Source organism: Poromitra crassiceps (assembly GCF_964638095.1).
Source record: "Poromitra crassiceps genome assembly, chromosome: 5".
Lineage (NCBI taxonomy): Eukaryota > Metazoa > Chordata > Actinopteri > Beryciformes > Melamphaidae > Poromitra > Poromitra crassiceps.
In genome coordinates, this window is record NC_139642.1 from 18,552,065 (window position 1) to 18,570,473 (window position 18,409).

General features: G+C 44.4%; 2 protein-coding genes across 2 annotated transcripts in view; both read left to right on the forward strand.

Moving 5' to 3' along the window:
- The window catches only part of parlb (presenilin associated, rhomboid-like b), a 17,363-nt gene extending 15,066 nt beyond the window's left edge, over positions 1-2,297 (forward strand). Inside the window, exon 10 of the mRNA XM_083637018.1 lies at positions 380-2,297. Within this exon, the coding sequence (XP_083493144.1) occupies positions 380-500 (121 nt within the window). The 3' untranslated portion in view covers positions 501-2,297. The remainder of the gene's footprint in view (positions 1-379) is intronic.
- Positions 2,298-10,747: 8,450 nt separating this feature from the next.
- Positions 10,748-17,320, forward strand: cldn15lb (claudin 15-like b; the record flags this gene model as incomplete). Its single annotated transcript, XM_083636556.1, has 4 exons — positions 10,748-10,964; positions 15,012-15,176; positions 16,478-16,559; positions 17,203-17,320. 4 exons carry the CDS (start codon positions 10,748-10,750, stop codon positions 17,318-17,320), a joined length of 582 nt encoding a protein of 193 aa, XP_083492682.1.
- Between the last annotated feature and the right edge of the window lie 1,089 nt (positions 17,321-18,409).

Below are 18,409 nucleotides of genomic sequence, written 5' to 3' on the forward strand. Positions count from 1 at the left end.
AGAAAGGGCTCACTCTGAGCCCTCATTCACTTTGTGATTTCAGCGTGGGACATCCCTAAACCCTCACTCCCTTCACGTGAACGCACCTCTAAGGGGGGCGAGTCAGTAAGGGGGCGGATTGGAATTGGGCCATCATCAGTTCTAAGTTGGCCCACGACCTTCAATGCTCCTTTAAGCGCCTTTTTGTGATTGGCCACGGCCATTACCACGCCCCCTTTTGGCCCGTGGCCGTGGAAAGTCAATCGGTTCTAAGTTGGCTCATGACCTGCTTTTCTGCCGAGTTTCATGCAAATTCATTCATGAATAAAACATATCCTACAGACAGACAAAGTGAATAATAATAGAATAATCGTTGCTTTGTGTGCGTCTCTCTCTGCAGCTGGTACATCCTGTTCGGTCACGAGTTGATCTGGAAGAACCGCGAGCCCTTCGTCAAGGTGTGGCACAACCTGCGGACCCGCGGCGGGGGCGGGCCGGCCGGGGGCACCGGCACTGCGTAGGACTCGAACCTGCGGACTCACAGGAGGAAAAACAAGACTGTGTGTATAACTGTACAGACGAATACTTCCCCACGTGAAGGATAAGCAGGAGGAAGACAAGATGGCAGCCGCTGGGAGCCGTGACTCCGAGAGAACCCAGGCTCTGACATGATTTATTTATGTCCATATATGTACAAAACTACATGACATGGGCATCAATAATCCACATTCTCTCTCTATGTCTCTCTGTCTCTCTCTCTCTGTGTCTCTCCCTGTCTCTCTGTCTCACCCCTTCCTCCTCTCATGCACTGTGTTTGGGATGACAGCTCATGTAATCATCTTTATATCTTTTTAAAAGGAAATACATTCAGTAATATAGTAGCCTGTGTGTTGTAAATGCTATGCTAAGAACGTGTAGCGTAATGGAGGCTTTCAGCTGCCATACCCTCGCGTCTGGCGGCCAGCTCTGTGAACAGCTGACTTGTTTCTGTCGTCTCAACACAACTGAACAGACGGTTGGTTCATTTCTGTCTTCTCTGGGCTTGTTAGCGAGCTAACCATAGCATCTGCTCAGCTAACCATAGCATCTGCTCAGCTAACCATAGCATCTGCTCAGCTAACCATAGCATCTGCTCAGCTAACCATCACTGTCTCGTTGCACATGGTTAGCATGTTCACAGCTGCATACAGCTGAGGTCCTGTTTTCTTTTCATCTTTAAAGGGTCACTCTGCCATTTTTTGCTGACTACACAACGCGGGTTAGACGCTGTAAACATTGTTCATTTGCATATACCCACATGTTAATGATACAAAGTGGTTTGCAAATCGGCCTTAAAAAATAAAAAATAAAATTCAGTCATCTTCTGACCCCCATCCCGATAGAAGGACGAGTGAAGGTTTTTAGTCCACAAAACAGTCTTGGCAGTTTCACGGCAAACACCATTGCAGCATTCTCCTAAACCAGTGATTCCCAATCTGGTCTGCAGGGCTCCGCCTGGTGGTCCACGAGAGCATTGCCTTTTATTTATTTATTTATTTTTTTCAGATAAGTTTTTACATAATACACTTCAACCCTGAGGCTTGGTGCGATTTTCGATAATATTGAATATTGCGATTTTTCACGAATATCGCCCTGTATCTGCCTTTGTCCAGTTCCAATCCTGGTCCAATCTGAGGGCCAATTTGCTTCTGTATCTGCGTGCCACTTCTGTTGAGTGATGTCAGCTGCACGCCAATCCGAGGACCCGCAGCAAGGCTTTGGGTGGGACGCTGCGGTACTCAGCCAATCAGAACACACAGCAAGGCTTTGGGTGGGACGCTGCGGTACTCAGCCAATCAGAACACACAGCAAGGCTTTGGGTGGGACGCTGCGGTACTCAGCCAATCAGAACACACAACAAGGCTTTGGGTGGGACGCTGCGGTACTCAGCCAATCAGAACACACAACAAGGCTTTGGGTGGGACGCTGCGGTACTCAGCCAATCAGAACACACAACAAGGCTTTGGGTGGGACGCTGCGGTACTCAGCCAATCAGAACACACAGCAAGGCTTTGGGTGGGACGCTGCGGTACTCAGCCAATCAGAACACACAGCAAGGCTTTGGGTGGGACGCTGCGGTACTCAGCCAATCAGAACACACAACAAGGCTTTGGGTGGGACGCTGCGGTACTCAGCCAATCAGAACACACAACAAGGCTTTGGGTGGGACGCTGCGGTACTCAGCCAATCAGAACACACAGCAAGGCTTTGGGTGGGACGCTGCGGTACTCAGCCAATCAGAACACACAGCAAGGCTTTGGGTGGGACGCTGCGGTACTCAGCCAATCAGAACACACAGCAAGACGGAAGCTATCACATGTCTGGCAGAGAGATTGCTGCCTGCTGGAGCTGAATCTGACTGGGCTCCCCATAACGCAATGCATATTATTGTTTGAGCAGTGAAGAGAGTGGGATGTCAACTGCCAAAGCGACGGTGAAATTAGCGTCAAGTTAACAGTAGTGGAATGAGTCTGTCATTGTCTGTTTCATAGAGACCAGTAACGTTAGCTTAGCTGTCCAGTCAGCTTCCACTGCCAAAGTGTGACAGTGGGGGGCTTTTTTACCATACTGATTTTCCATTATATCGATATATATGACATTACATTTCATTCTAAGTGGTATTAAAACGCTCTTAAAAAGGCTTTACCCTGTGGGTACCCTGAATCAGGATTTTCAACTGGAGAAAATGCACTTGCATGTGTGACTATGCCAGACCAAGAACAGCCAGTCTCCAGTTTGATTGTTTTGTGGACTAAAAAACATCACCCGTCGGTCCATCAGCATTTTAGATCATGACAGAATTTTCCTTTTTGGCTGAACTGTTCCTTTAATGGTAGAGTCCGTTCTGCACTGTTTTCCTCTTCTGTTCAGTCTTCATTACTAGCTTTGATGTGCAGCTTCTCTTGCTTTTGAACACGTCTGATTGTAATAATAGAGTTGACTGACGGTGGATACAGAGTTAATGTACAGCAGTGTTTTTGAACCAAATAAAAGCTTTATTAATATTATTATTATTATTCGTATGTTTCACCGGCAGGATGTAGTGCGTGGGAGGATCACGCTATTCTCTCCCGTTCCCCTCCCCCCGAACAGGTGCCCCGACCGACCAGACCAGAGTCTGACGCAGAGACCAACCAGAGTCCTGGTCGCTAGTGCAGCGAGCAGGACTCAGACCCCACTGGCGTCACACCTACAGACACGGCCAATTGTGTCCGTAGGGACGTCTGACCAAGCCAAGAAGTACAGAGAAGGTGATCGGATGCAACCTGCCATCCCTTCAGGACCTGCACACAGCCAGGACACTGAAGTGGGACAGACTGCGAGGACATCTCTTGACCTCCAGCAAGTCCCTGAGAGCCTCGGGATCCGCCACTCCTCCAGCTCTGCCTGCTCCCAGGTCACCAGGGTCCAGGTCGGCGCCGTGGTCCAGGAGGAGCTGGACTACGACCGCGCTGCACCTCATCTAGCAGGTGAGAAGCCACATCACGGGTCAGAACGCCAGCGGCCTGGAGCAGTGGGCGGAAGCAGTCCAGGTGGTTGCACTCAACGCTGATGTAGAGAGACCTCCAGAGGGTGTGATGATCGCTGTATATGTCAACAGTACAACACAGAACCTGATGAGTTCCTGCAGTATGTCCATCCTTCCTGCCCAGGCAGCACAGCAGACCGGGCTGTCTGCAGGTCCCTTCTGTTGGGCTTGGCCACGGCTTCCAGGAGGATCCGGACACAGTCCAGGTGAGCCTCGGCCACAGCCCAGTAGAGAGGCATGCAGTCTATGTCATCAGCTAGGTCTCTCCCTGGGTCATCAGGTAGACCACGCAGGCAGTGTGACCCTGCATGGGGTGCTCTGACAGTACCTCACCGCCCTCCACTCATTGATCCGCCTTCTTCACTGATGATGTCACAATGTCTGAAGGCATACAATAGGGAAAGTATTGCTGTAGCGCCCCCCCGTGGGCAAATTATTTTGGTCTGTTTCCCCCCCCCACCAGATTCATGCGAGACCCCGGGAAAAGTGTTTTGGCAAATTTTGGACGCGATCGGAGCAACAGCGCATCTTGCAACTCCAGACAGACAAGACATGCCTCCAAAGTAGTAGGATTCGAAAACTATTAAACTAGGGATGTTCGATATTGGCTTTTTTACCGATATCCGATATCCGATAATGTCCAAATCTTAATTTCCGATACCGATATCAACCGATACCGATATAAGCGAGCTTGTGACCAGAAGGTCGTCGGTTCAATCCCCGGGACCGGCAGGATAAATCTGGGTGGGGAAAGTGAAAAGGCAGCGCTTGCCCCTCCCTCATTACCACCACTGAGGTGCCCTTGAGCAAGGCCCTTAACCCCAACCGCTCCAGTGGAGCTGCTCAGTGGCCAACAGATCAGACTGTGGTTGTGCTGGAACAAATTATTTTGGATAAACTCCAACAATATATAATTTCCACTGACAACCAGTTTGGTTTTAAAAGTAAGCACGGCACAGATTTGTGTATTTATGCATTGAAAGAGATGGTTAGTATGTATAGAAGGAAAATAAGTAAAAAAAATTATGTTTCTTGGATGCATCCAAAGCGTTTGACAGAGTCAATCATGGGAAGCTATTTGTCAAACTTCAAAAGCGAGGGGTCCCACCTTATATGATTAGAATTATTACAGTACTGGTATACACACCAAACAATGCATGTTCGATGGGGTACAAGTACTTCTGCACCTTTTCTAGTGACCAATGGGGTGAAGCAAGGAGGAATTTTATCACCTGTACTTTTTAATCTGTATATGGATGATCTGTCTCGACAGTTAAACCAGTGTAGAACTGGATGTATGGTGGGAGAGAGGCTAATTTAATCACCTGGTATATGCGGACGATCTGGTTATTATGTCTCCCTCTAGTGTTGGTTTGCAGCAATTGCTTAGAATCTGTTCCTGCTACGGTGTGGAGTATGACATCATGTTTAATTCGAAAAAGAGTGTTACTTTAATTGTGAAAACCAAGGAGGATAAGAAGTCAAACTTTCCTTAGTTTGTGCTAGCAGGCCAAGTGCTTTGTGTTGTGAACAAATACAGATATCTTGGCCACATAATCAGAGATGATTTATTGATGACATTCAGCGTCAGTGCTGTAAACTCTATGCACAAGCCAACATGCTGTAAACTCTATGCACAAGCCAACATGCTGTAAACTCTATGCACAAGCCAACATGCTGTAAACTCTATGCACAAGCCAACATGCTGTAAACTCTATGCACAAGCCAACATGCTGTAAACTCTATGCACAAGCCAACATGCTGTAAACTCTATGCACAAGCCAACATGCTGTAAACTCTATGCACAAGCCAACATGCTGTAAACTCTATGCACAAGCCAACATGCTGTAAACTCTATGCACAAGCCAACATGCTGTAAACTCTATGCACAAGCCAACATGCTGTAAACTCTATGCACAAGCCAACATGCTGTAAACTCTGCACAAGACAACATGCTGCACGAAAATGTAATAAGTGTACTGATGATGAAAAAACTCCAGGTGGCATATAATGATGCATTTAGGATTTTACTCAGGCATCCAAGATGGACAAGAGTGCAAGCCATATGTTTGTAAGCAGTAATGTGCCCACTTTCCATGCTGTTCTGAGAACGTTTATTTACAGTTTTATGCGTCAACTTAGCCGGTCAAAGAATGGAGTTATTATGGCCCTAGCGGTGCCTGCACAAAGTGACACAAAATTTATGTCACACTTCTGGAAGCACTGGAATAGCTGCCTGTATGTGTTTTAAACCTATTTGTTGTTGTGTTGTTGTTTTTTTTCTTATTGTACCGTCTGTGTTTTTGTACGTATTTTATATGGACCCGAGTCTGGAATAAAGTTTATATATAGGCTACTTGTATAATATACAATAATATACATATGTGTGAAAGCTGGGAGACCACGAGACAACGAGAGACAAACAACGTTACATCATCAGGCTAAAGTAACTACTGTTTTGAAAATGTAAGGAGTAGAAAGTACAGATATTTGGATTAAAATGTAGGGAGTGATAGTAAAAAGTTGTAAAGTAAAATAAATAGTAAAGTACAGATACCTGAAAATCCTACTTAAGTGCAGTGACAAAGTATTTGTACTTGGTTACTTCCAATCAGTGATCATAAATAAGATGTATTTGTCCTTAGTGGGCCGTACATTGCACTGTGGATATGATGTGAGTCACAGAAACTCAAACTGACCCCCCCAACACACACACACACACACACACACACACACACACACACACACACAGCCTTGTGTTGGCTGCCAGTTGTATATTAACCGGCTGTAGAGGCTGTCTGTCAGGTCCAGATCTGACCTGTAGCCTGTACTACGAATGTTGGATAAGAAGATCCAGGATCTGTCCCTTGATCTGGTTTGTCTAAACCAGATCAGCTCGATTGTAGTTAACTTGTACTACGAACCTCGTTTGCCAGTCGTTAACTCGAACCAGGTTTTTCTAATCAAGTTGACTGCGCGTGCACATGAAAATGCCCGTGCACACGAGCTCGTGCCCGGAAAAGAGGCGTGGTTTTTAACAACTAGCCAATCACAATGCAATATGGACCGCTCAGCTCAGAACCGTAGCTTTTACAGCGCCAGACACGCCTATTTCCTCATTCATCAAAGCCATCGACTACTATGTCAGAATCAAAATCCGCATTGGATATTTTTAGTCTGTTCCCGAATGACTGTCTAAAGTTACCACTTTTATTCACATCAGTCATTTATTTGAAGAGCGGTTTCTGCCTCCACGTATCCTACAGCAGCTGAATTCACCCTCTCAATAAACTGCGAGTGGAAGCAATGTGTAGCCTAATGTCTCAGTCCAAAATCCGTAGACCATTTAGGCTCAACGAATAATAATGATGTCATGTTTAGTCGCACTGATTGAATAATTCCTATAGGCTATGAATAAAAAAAAGAATGATAATAAAATTAAAAGAGGCTTCTGAACGACACGGTATGTGCGGGCATAGATTTCATTTATAAAAAATAGCCTATTTTGTGGTCACATATATTGTCAGCAGAGTCGCATATCTCCATATTTCATATAATGATGCTGGAAATATGAAGTTCAATCACATCATACAGGCCAAAAGCAACACTTGCAGCTGCAAAATGCAGGAGTAGGCTAGATATGAATCATCTTAATATGGGATCGCCTGTGTGCAGGTGATCCCATATTAAATTGCTTAGATGTAGTAGGCCAGCATGTAAGCTATGACTATTTCAATTCCAACCCAACGTCAGTCTCAGCTCCATTGCGCACATGGCACCGTGCGCTTTGGAGACGTTTATGTAACCTTTTTATGCCGGTTTAGTGATATTTCTCCACTCACTATTCAGCTGCAATCGATCAGCGGGATCAAACAACGTATCTAGGCTACTTGAGAGCACAAAAATGAATATATAAAAACATATTCCAAAGTGGTATAGGGCTTAATTAAAATAGCCAACAAGTGCAAGGCTTTAGTCCTTGATTAACATTAACATTGATTACCATTACTCATTCAACATTACAATTCGTGCTCCTTCGGGAAACTCATCCAGAAAGGGGTTGGCCATTTTTCCAAACTGCTGATTCGATTGGTTCGTGGGCGGTGGATTTAAGGTCTAATCTTATCCTTGCAACTTAACCTGCTACGGACCAGGTTAAGTGTGAAGCATAAGTTGCTATGGAAATATATGTCGGTAAGAAGTTAACTTGCTTTGTAGTACGGCCAAACCAGGTTTAAACCTGAAGTTACCTCGCTAAACCACTAAACTGGCTTTGTAGTACAGGCCTCTGGAGTCAGTGGATTTCCAAAACAAAGACAGCCAAACAGTCCATTATCACCATGATCTGTTGCTAATCAGTCAGCTGTTAGTTCAGATTGGCACTCGTGGTGTAAATATAATATAGGTCTTTTTGGAACTGTGAAGAACTGCTCCACTGACTCCAGGTGTTTTGGAGAAGGCTGCTATGGAGTTGTGATGGCAACGTCCCTGTGTGTTATATGGACTAACTTCACCTGTGTTTACACTCAGGTGTCAATCTTTGGATATCTGGCAATTCGATTCAGATTCCTGGGGTCACGATTTGATTCAGAATCGATTCTCAGATTCAGTACATACAGTAGATTCAGTACATAGTAGATTCAGTACATACAGTAGATTCAGTACATAGGGGGATTTCAGGATCGACTCCAGTCGAAAACTGATTGCAATAATGTAAACACAAACAACATTTTATTCATGCTAAACTTGCACAAATAAAAGCTTATTTATCAGTTCTCAGTGACTTCAAGAAAAATAAGTGAAAGTAACTAAGAAAAAGAAACAATTTTGTGATTTGGGATTTGTGAATCGATTCAGAATGGTGGAAGATAAGAATTATGATTCTTACATGAATGGACCTTTTTTGGGGGGACACCCCTACAGTAGTTTCAGTAGGTATGAGATGCAACAGGGATCAGTGTCCAGCTGTGTGGCTGCGTGTGGAAACCTCTTAACTCCAACACTGAGGTGAGTCACATGATGCTCGGTGGTGACCTATAAGTTTCATGTCTCTAAGATCCATGAGTCCGGTTCATACCCCGAAACCTCCATGTAACCTTCATGGGAACGCTGTGTTTTCGCCCAGCGTGTGAAGCAGCGCTGCCCGGGCTTGGAGATGAGAGGTTTCTGGACGTCACGGCGATCGATGTGTGTCCAGGGTTCACTGACCTGCTCACCGACCGACCGCCAGAGCAAACGCAGGGTTCAGTAAAACACAAGACGACCACAGACCAGACAAACTTCACTTCACAAGCATCAAACTCACAGCCGTCACCCCTCTGCTGTCGGTAAGAACCGGCCTCTTGTTGTTTTTGTGTGTGAAAATGTTACATTTTCAATAATCCATAAGAGTGTTATTGATCTGTACAGTGAAGCTGTTTGTCAGTGTGATTTCTTGTCCGTCCCCGTGTTCTCCTTCAGAACCTGTAAATGTTCTCTAGTTCTAGTTAGGAAAAGTAATTTAAATGGACAGTTCACCGCTAAATCTAAAATACATATTTTTTCTTCACCCCGTAGTGCCGTTTATCAATTTAGATGGTTTTGGTGTGAGTTGCAGACTTCAAATGTCTGCCTTCTCTCCAATACAATGGGACTGGATGGCCCTCAACTTTGTAGTGATCAACGCACCCCCCCCTCTCCAAAAACAACAAAACAAAACCATTTGAAAAACTCAACAGCAATGTCTCTTTCCAGAAATCATGACCCGATTGCTCAAGATAATCCACAGACCTTGTTGTGAGCAGTTTCATGTAGGAACTTTTTTCTTTTGACTACTTCCGCGAAGCATGCGCTTCCTTCTGCGTGGTGAGACGTGGTTTTTCAAAGGTATTTTTTTGCCGCATTTCTATTGCCGATATCTCCAAAACTCTGAAACTCGCACCAAAACAATCTAGATGATAGATAGCACTACAGGAGAGATAACAACAAGGCAACGGAACGATCAAAGTGGGAAGTCTAAATATCGAAGCTGTAATGGTTTCACATTACGGTTGGACGATATGACTTCAAATCAATGTCACGATTATTTTAAAACTTTTATATATATATTATATTTGACTATTCTATTTAAAAAATAATAATCTTCAGTTAATATTTGGACTACATTGTCAGTCAATGCAACAGAGTGATGATGGGGACATATTTTTGAGCATTTAAAAATCAATAAGAGACTGTATATGATAATGCAAGATTTGAATTGCCGACGTCGAGCTATTGGATAATGGATTTGTCTGAATAATGAGACAGGCAGAAGACATGTATTTCTTTTTTAATTTAAGCTCTTATAGCCCAATTTTCTATTTCTATATTTTTTAAACATTAAAACATGTAGCCTACATGAATGAACAAATTAATCGTGTAAAATAAGACATTGGCGCTGCTTTGAAATGACATCTCCAACGCCTAGGTCTAGGCTATACAGTTATTTAGCCTATTTCTCAAAACCTAAGAGGCCTAAATAAATCGAAACAAGAATAAATTAACAAATTAAATCAAAGATTGAAATTTAGATGGGGGGGAAAAACGACTGCTTTACTTGAGGAATCTCCGTCGACTCACAGGTCTCTCGAATGATGATTCGACCAATCGCCTTTCTCTGTGGCTGGCTTCAGTACAACTATAGTCCAGGCATTTTACGCGTAATATGTGGGTCAACCTCACACTAATTGCAACAAAACCAAACTCAACTGATTTTGTATCCTCAATATGTCCTCAATGAAGGAAAAAAAGTGTTAAGGAAATGTATGAAGGGAAAGTTTTGAAAATGACCTAAATATGATGGTAGCCTATGGAAGCCTTTTTTTTTTTTTTATGTGCCATAAATCTCATCACTTATATCCTGTATGTGTTTTTTGCTTCAAGGAGAAAAAAATAAAAAAAATAAAAATAAAAATAAATGTTAAAAAATAAATAAATAAACGTTTTTGGTAGCATCATATAGGTCATTTTCAAAATTTTCCCTTCATACATTTCCTTAACACTTTTTTTCCTTCATTGAGGACATATTGAGGATACAAAATCAGTTGAGTTTGGTTTTGTTGCAATTAGTGTGAGGTCAAGTGACATTTTTACTGGACTACTACAGTCAGAGTGTATGTTGTGGCGTTGTCGGTGCTGTCTCATGTTGATGACCTCACTGCTGTGGTTCTGGTTCCAGCAGGCATGGCCCTGGCCCTTCAGGTGCTGGGTCTGGTTCTGGGCCTGCTGGCCTGGTGCCTGCAGTCCTCCTGCACCTCGTCTCAGCTGTGGCGCGTGCGCTCCCAGGCAGACTCTGTGACCTCGGGCCTGTGGCAGTTTGAGGGCCTGTGGATGAGCTGCGCCTCCTCCTCCACCGGCTCCATCCAGTGCAACAGGTATAAGACGCTGCTGGGCCTGCCAGGTGAGAGAGACGCCACACTTCACTCTAACCTGCAGGTTATTTACATGGATTCAGTAGATAAATAGATAGGTAGTGATGAGGAACATTTTTAAATCACATTAGACCATCACCGATGACATCATCGAGTGCTCGAGTGACATCACTGATCATGTCATAGACATTGTGACATCATCAGTGACATCATTATGACCAAAATCATCACAAATCTCACAATGTGGAACCAAAAACGTGACCAAAATCGCAGACAGACAGACAGACAGACAGACAGACAGACAGGCAGACAGACAGACAGACAGACAGACAGACAGACAGACAGAGCCCACTTACTCAATTTTAGATGAGATAATGATGATGTTGATGTTGTGCATGAGATCACACACAAGGGGTCCAGGAGGAATTAGCTGGGCGAGTCACCCGTTGCCCCAACCTCTTCAAAGTAGACCAGAAACGGGTCCCAGCTAGTTGAAAATATGTCTTAAGTGAGTTGGTCCTCAGCAACCTGAGTCTCTTCATATGTATAAGTATAACTGAGACCATGTTCGTCAGCCACAGCTGAAGAGGGGGACTTTCACTCCCTCAGAATGAGACTGTTGCATCAGAGCCTGCTGCACAGCCGTAGGAAGGAGCAGAGAGGATTCTGTGCAGCCGAAGATGGCGAGTTCCGCCTCCGGCTGAAGGGTTATTTCATAGGCCTTAAGGCTTTTGTACACCAAATCCGTATTTTTCGTCTAAAATTGTCGCACGTTTAAAGATAAATACAACCTCATGTTGTGTCACTCACGTTTCCTGTCAATCTACTTACTGTCCTATCAACAAAGGCAAAAATGGCTAAAAATAAATAAAAACAAAAACTCTGGGGTTCAAAACTCTGTCTACAGCTGTGAAGTATCGTCAGCTGATCCAACACTTCCTCATCCAGCATGATTACCACCATCAGAGGAGGAGCAGCCGCTTTTATGGCTTCTGGGCAAAGAGCAAAGTTCTCCTCGGCTGAAACCGACATACAGACATACAGACAGACAGAGGAGAGACAGACATACATACAGACATACAGACAGAGGAGAGACGACATCTTTTTATATTCGTTATACTTTGGTGAGGATTCTGTGAGCGAGAGAGAGCGATCGGAGTCACCTTCATTTTCCATTTAAGCTTTTTTAAAGAGTTTGAAAGTCTCCTTTCTCTTTACTTTTTGCTTCTGGATTTTTCTCCACTCCCCCCCAGCTCTACTTGGCCAATTCCCCCTGCTGTCCCGGTCGTTGCTCCACCCGCTCTGCCGATCTGGGGAGAGCCGTAGACTAGCACGTGCTTTCTGACAGCGAGGAGTTTCACCAGCAGGACGTAGAGTGTTGGGAGGATCACGCTTATCCCCCCCAGTTCCCCTCCCCCTGAACAGGCGCCCCGACCGACGAGAGGGGGGGCGCTAGTGTAGCGACGCAGGACTCATACCCCACCGGCTTCCCACCCGCAGACACGGCCAATTGTTTGTGTAGGGACGTCTGACCAAGCCGGAAGTACTGCTGCCAGGAATTGAATTGGCAGTGGTAGGAGAGGTACATCTACACTACCATTTCTTTCTGACATTAGCAGTTTAGCGTAGCGTAGCGGCGTGGTGATGACGACGGCGCGGGAGCTGGCTAGCTTCCTGCTGGGCCTGGCAGGCTGGCTGCTGACCGGAGCCTGCCTGGCTAACGACGTGTGGAAGCTGACCACGGTCTCTGGCAGCGTGATCATCTCCACGCGACAGTACCAGAACCTGTGGCGCTCGTGTGCCGAGGACAGCACCGGCGTCCAGAACTGCCGCGAGTTTGAGTCCTTACTGGCTTTACCCGGTAGGTAGGTCCGCTCAGAGGCGGTAGACATCTACGGGGCGCCGATTGTAAAGTGGCGCATGTTGAAATAAACAGCAACTCTTTGCTCCAAACTTTAAAAAAAATAAAAAATAGTCACTTTTAATTGACCAGATTTACCGCAATATTTGTGAACTTTGTTTTATTTACTTTTCTTGTACAAATAAAATAAAAATAATATTAATGTTACATCTGGGCCAGGGCCTACTGGGGGTCCGCAAAGGTATTGCAAGTGGGCCAAATCATTTACAAAGCATTCCGATATTTGTGGATTTTTTTTATTATTATTATATTATTATTATTATTATTATTAATTTAATGATACCGTTATTTAAATTGTAATCAATCTGTTAATTAGCCTATTGCATGCAGACAGACCCTCACTTTTAGTTTCTGATTTCTGTGTGGTGCTGATGGACAGCTCCTTTTATCGTTAAAATAAAAGTGCCTTGAAAAACGTATTATTTGGCGTCCGTATTGTTTATGGTCAGATGTGGTCCCACGAACATTTTGAGATTTTCAAGTGGGTCATGAGTCGGAAAAGGTTGGGAACTGCTGATCTAAATCTACATGTTAAATGTTAAAACTAAATGTTAAATGTTACTTAACCCTAGAAATAATAGCAATATACCCCATAAAACATACTTCTCATCAAAATATCTTAAAGTACAACAATATATGGCAAATTGAGGTACTCTGCTTTTATTTTTAAATGTGAAATATCACAAAAAACACAACAAAAATTATTATGGGGGACACTATAAAAATATGTCAAATTCGGGAAAAATGAGGTAATCATTACAAAAAAATACCCCCCCCCCCCCCGTCCCCCCCCCCCAAAAAAACAGGAGGTCCCAACTTCTCCTTTGGTCCACCCATTCATGGGACTTGTGTGGTGAAAATCACCACACAAGTCACCACAATACCATTAACCCTAACCCGAAGATATTTTACCCTCTATCACTAAGGTCGGGTGAAAATCACCCGAACACGTAGCCGGTAGAAAAAACCATGAATGGGAGCAGGGAAACAAACCTACATTCAATGACGTCAGTGAGCATCCTGGGTACCTAAGGACCCGCCCACCTCAGACAGCAGCAAGACAATGAAAATCACGTGAATTCAATTGTCCGGGTGAAAATCACCCGACGTTAGTGTTCTAGGGTTAAAGGCGAATTTCTGTACTTTCATGTTTTTTTTCATGTTTGTTTATGTATAGACCCAAGATCCCTTCAGTCGATGATCACTTGTTCTATTACAAGACTCTATTCCTTCTGGAAAAGAAATAATGGCCTGAAGTTCATGGAGGGTCTGTGTGGCCCGTCAGAAGCACGTTCAAATCCTCAGACTTGATGAGAAACTCTGGGTGGAGAAAGTGGTCCTCAAGCTGCCCTAAAGCAAGGCACTTAACCAGTGAGCTGCTCGGAGTTCACCAGTATTAGACTGGTTGTACTGGTCAGCTCCCAGTGTGAATGTGTTGAACTGTTGAGTTCACCAGTATCACACTGGTTACTGGTCAGCTCCCAATATGAATGTGTTGAACTGTTGAGTTCACCAGTATCACACTGGTTACTGGTCAGCTCCCAATATGAATGTGTTGAACTGTTGAGTTCACCAGTATCACACTGGTTATTGGTCAGCTCCCAGTGTGAATGTGTTGAACTGTTGAGTTCACCAGTATCACACTGGTTGTACTGGTCAGCTCCCAGTGTGAATGTGTTGAACTGTTGAGTTCACCAGTATCACACTGGTTACTGGTCAGCTCCCAGTGTGAATGTGTTGAACTGTTGAGTTCACCAGTATCACACTGGTTACTGGTCAGCTCCCAGTGTGAATGTGTTGAACTGTTGAGTTCACCAGTATCACACTGGTTGTACTGGTCAGCTCCCAGTGTGAATGTGTTGAACTGTTGAGTTCACCAGTATCACACTGGTTGTACTGGTCAGCTCCCAGTGTGAATGTGTTGAACTGTTGAGTTCACCAGTATCACACTGGTTACTGGTCAGCTCCCAGTGTGAATGTGTTGAACTGTTGAAATCCAGTCTGTGGAGGTGTTCTCATTTCTCCTCACCCAAAGACGTTTGTTACCTACTGTCCTTTAAAAAGTACCATCGACTGTTTCGATTCTGCGTTATTACAGTAATAATCTTGTACGAGTGTGTCTACATTCTCTAAATGGATATCTCCTGCTCTCCAGCTCACGTCCAGGCATGCAGGGCTCTGATGATCCTGTCTCTGCTGCTGGGCCTGGCCTCCATCGTGGTCTCCGTCCTGGGGCTGAAATGCACCAAGCTGGGCAGAACCTCTGAGCAGGCCAAGGGGAAGATGGCTCTGACCGGGGGCTGCCTGTTCATCCTGTCAGGTACAGCCTGGCTCTGGTCCTCTGGGTCCATACGAAGTCTCGCTCCCCATCGCTGCTCATTTAGCAGGCCTCTTAGGGGCTGTTCACACAGCATTTCTCTGCATGGGGGAAGAAAAGAAAACACTGCCTGGAGCGCTACTGTAACAGCCATCATAAAAGCAGTATGATACTGCTTTTATGATCGCTGTTACAGTAGTCAGTTCACTGTTTACAACTTCCTATTTCTCCACCGACACTTTCACTTCCTCCATAATGTGTTGTTGCTATGGGAAACGGCCAGCGTCTCTGTGATTGCGAATGGTCAGCTGAGAAAACGGTTCACGTCACCCGGCGCTTTTCTAAAAAGTTGAACATTTCTCAACTTTTAAAGTACAAAAAAAAAAAAAAATGGTTGCAGTGCTTTCGGAGCAGCCGTATTTTGTGCGCCTTGAGCGCCCGGTGACGTGGAGCATTTTTTCCAGCCGACCAATCACAATGACGAAGGCGCCGGCTGTTTCCCCAGACAGGCAGAGGAGCTACAACTCAGTCAAATCATATAACAACATAACAAGACTTGAGAGAGGAGTTACAACTCAGTCAAATCATATAACAACGTAACAAGACTTGAGAGAGGAGTTACAACTCAGTTAAATCATATAACAACATAACAAGACTTGAGAGAGGAGTTACAACTCAGTTAAATCATATAACAACATAACAAGACTTGAGAGAGGAGTTACAACTCAGTTAAATCATATAACAACGTAACAAGACTTGAGAGAGGAGTTACAACTCAGTTAAATCATATAACAATGTAACAAGACTTGAGAGAGGAGTTACAACTCAGTTAAATCATATAACAATGTAACAAGACTTGAGAGAGGAGTTACAACTCAGTTAAATCATATAACAACATAACAAGACTTGAGAGAGGAGTTACAACTCAGTCAAATCATATAACAACGTAACAAGACTTGAGAGAGGAGTTACAACTCAGTTAAATCATATAACAACATAACAAGACTTGAGAGAGGAGTTACAACTCAGTTAAATCATATAACAACGTAACAAGACTTGAGAGAGGAGTTACAACTCAGTCAAATCATATAACAACGTAACAAGACTTGAGAGAGGAGTTACAACTCAGTTAAATCATATAACAACATAACAAGACTTGAGAGAGGAGTTACAACTCAGTTAAATCATATAACAACATAACAAGACTTGAGAGAGGAGTTACAACTCAGTTAAATCATATAACAACATAACAAGACTTGAGAGAGGCTGTTCAGATTGTGATGTGAGCTCTGTCCCTCCCTCAGGCCTGTGCACCCTGACAGCAGTGTCGTGGTACGCCGCCCGTGTCGTCCAGAACTTCTACGACCCATACTACGGGGGAGTCAGGTGGGTCGCACACAGAGGTGTAGAGTAACCAAGTGCACAAGTAGCCTACTCTCGTTACTGCACTTGAGTATTTCAAGTATTGTTTTTACAATGCTATACTTTTACTCTTACTCAAGTCATTTTAATTTGAAATATTGTGCTGATTTCTAGCATGCCTTGCAAGCTTTGCGTGCTCGCCTGCTCAACTAGCAGTTGAGCAATTGTGAGCCGTGAGCCATGCCGCGGAAATCTAATGGCTTCTTCCTTGGCTCATGCTGCCCCCTTCCACCATGTGTCATGAACATTGGCCAAGTAGTTCTTCCGTAATCTTGCTAACAGAGAGACAGACAAACGAACTGCACCCAAAACATAATGTACACCTGTATGGTCTGCCGGACTCTCCATAAACACTTCCTGACTCCTTGTCTGTCTGTCTGTCTGTCTGTCTGTCTGTCTGTCTGTCTGTCTGTCTGTCTGTCTGTTTGTCTCTCTGTCTGTCTGTCTGACTGTCTCTCTGTCTGTCTGTCTGTCTGTCTGTCTGTCTCTCTGTCTGTCTCTCTGTCTGTCTGCCTGCCTGCCTGTCTGTCTGTCTGTCTGTCTGTCTGTCTGTCTTTCTTTCTTTCTTTCTTTCTTTCTTTCTTTCTTTCTTTCTGTCTGTCTGTAGGTTTGAGCTGGGTACTGGTCTGTATCTGGGCTGGGCTGCTGCCTGTCTGGCCATACTGGGAGGCTCTCTGCTCTGCTGCTCCTGCAGGAGAGGCTCGGCAGCGCCCCCCGCAGGGTAAATACCACTCTCACACCACCACACTAATACTGCTGCTGTACTGTATGTAATGTGTGAAGAAGTGACTTGTTGGATCACACAGCTCAGTGACTACGATTACGGTACATGCACAAAATATTCAGATTTTTGCCCGTATTCCAAAAACGACACTGTTTACATGGCTAATGAAACTGAATTCTACTTTTTAATGCAGCCATGCATGCTCCAATCACTGCAAGGTAAAACGTCCCCCGTGACCGTATCGAATTCAGAATATTGTCATATTCGGAAGAATACTGGAATATTTGTCTGCATGTAAAACATACAGTATGTAGAGTGAGGTGCCTCACAAACGCCTGGCAAACAGCGCCTCACAAACAAACAAACAGTTTCACTGGTGTTCATGTTTCTATTGAAACTGGAGCGCACAGAGGAAGTAAACAACCGGCCAACTGCACATTTACACCTTCCAGCTTTTAGGTAGCTGTGGACAACAATAACTAACTGTCAGGGCAGTCTTACTGTGTATCGAGATGTGTCTGTCTGGCATTCTGTTACGATTTGTTTATTAAGTGATGAATGACTACATTTGATCACTCCATGTCTCATGTCCCTGCCTCTCTCTCTGTCTGTCTGTCTGTCTCTCTGTCTGTCTGTCTGTCTGTCTGTCTGTCTGTCTGTCTGTCTGTCTGTCTGTCTGTCTGCCTGCCTTTCTGTCCACAGGCAGTATTCATACAACTACAAGGGACAAGAACAGAAGATCTACAGAGCAGCTCCTGTCTCAGAGTCTGGCAGCTCCAAAGCTTATGTTTAAAACACCAACATGTTATTATTCTGTATGTTTAAAACACCCACATGTTATTATTTTGTTTTGTTTCTGCATTTCCAACTGTTACTGTGTCAGGGTTAGAGCCTCAGTCTGATAGCCTGGGTTAGACCCTCAGTCTGATAGCCTGGGTTAGACCCTCAGTCTGATAGCCTGGGTTAGAGCTTCCATCTGATAGCCTGGGTTAGAGCTTCCGTCTGATAGGCTGAGTTAGAGCCTGGGCTAGAGTTCTGCGGGACCGTCTGACCAGAGCCGTATAATAGAAGAGTTGCAACATCTCTGTTG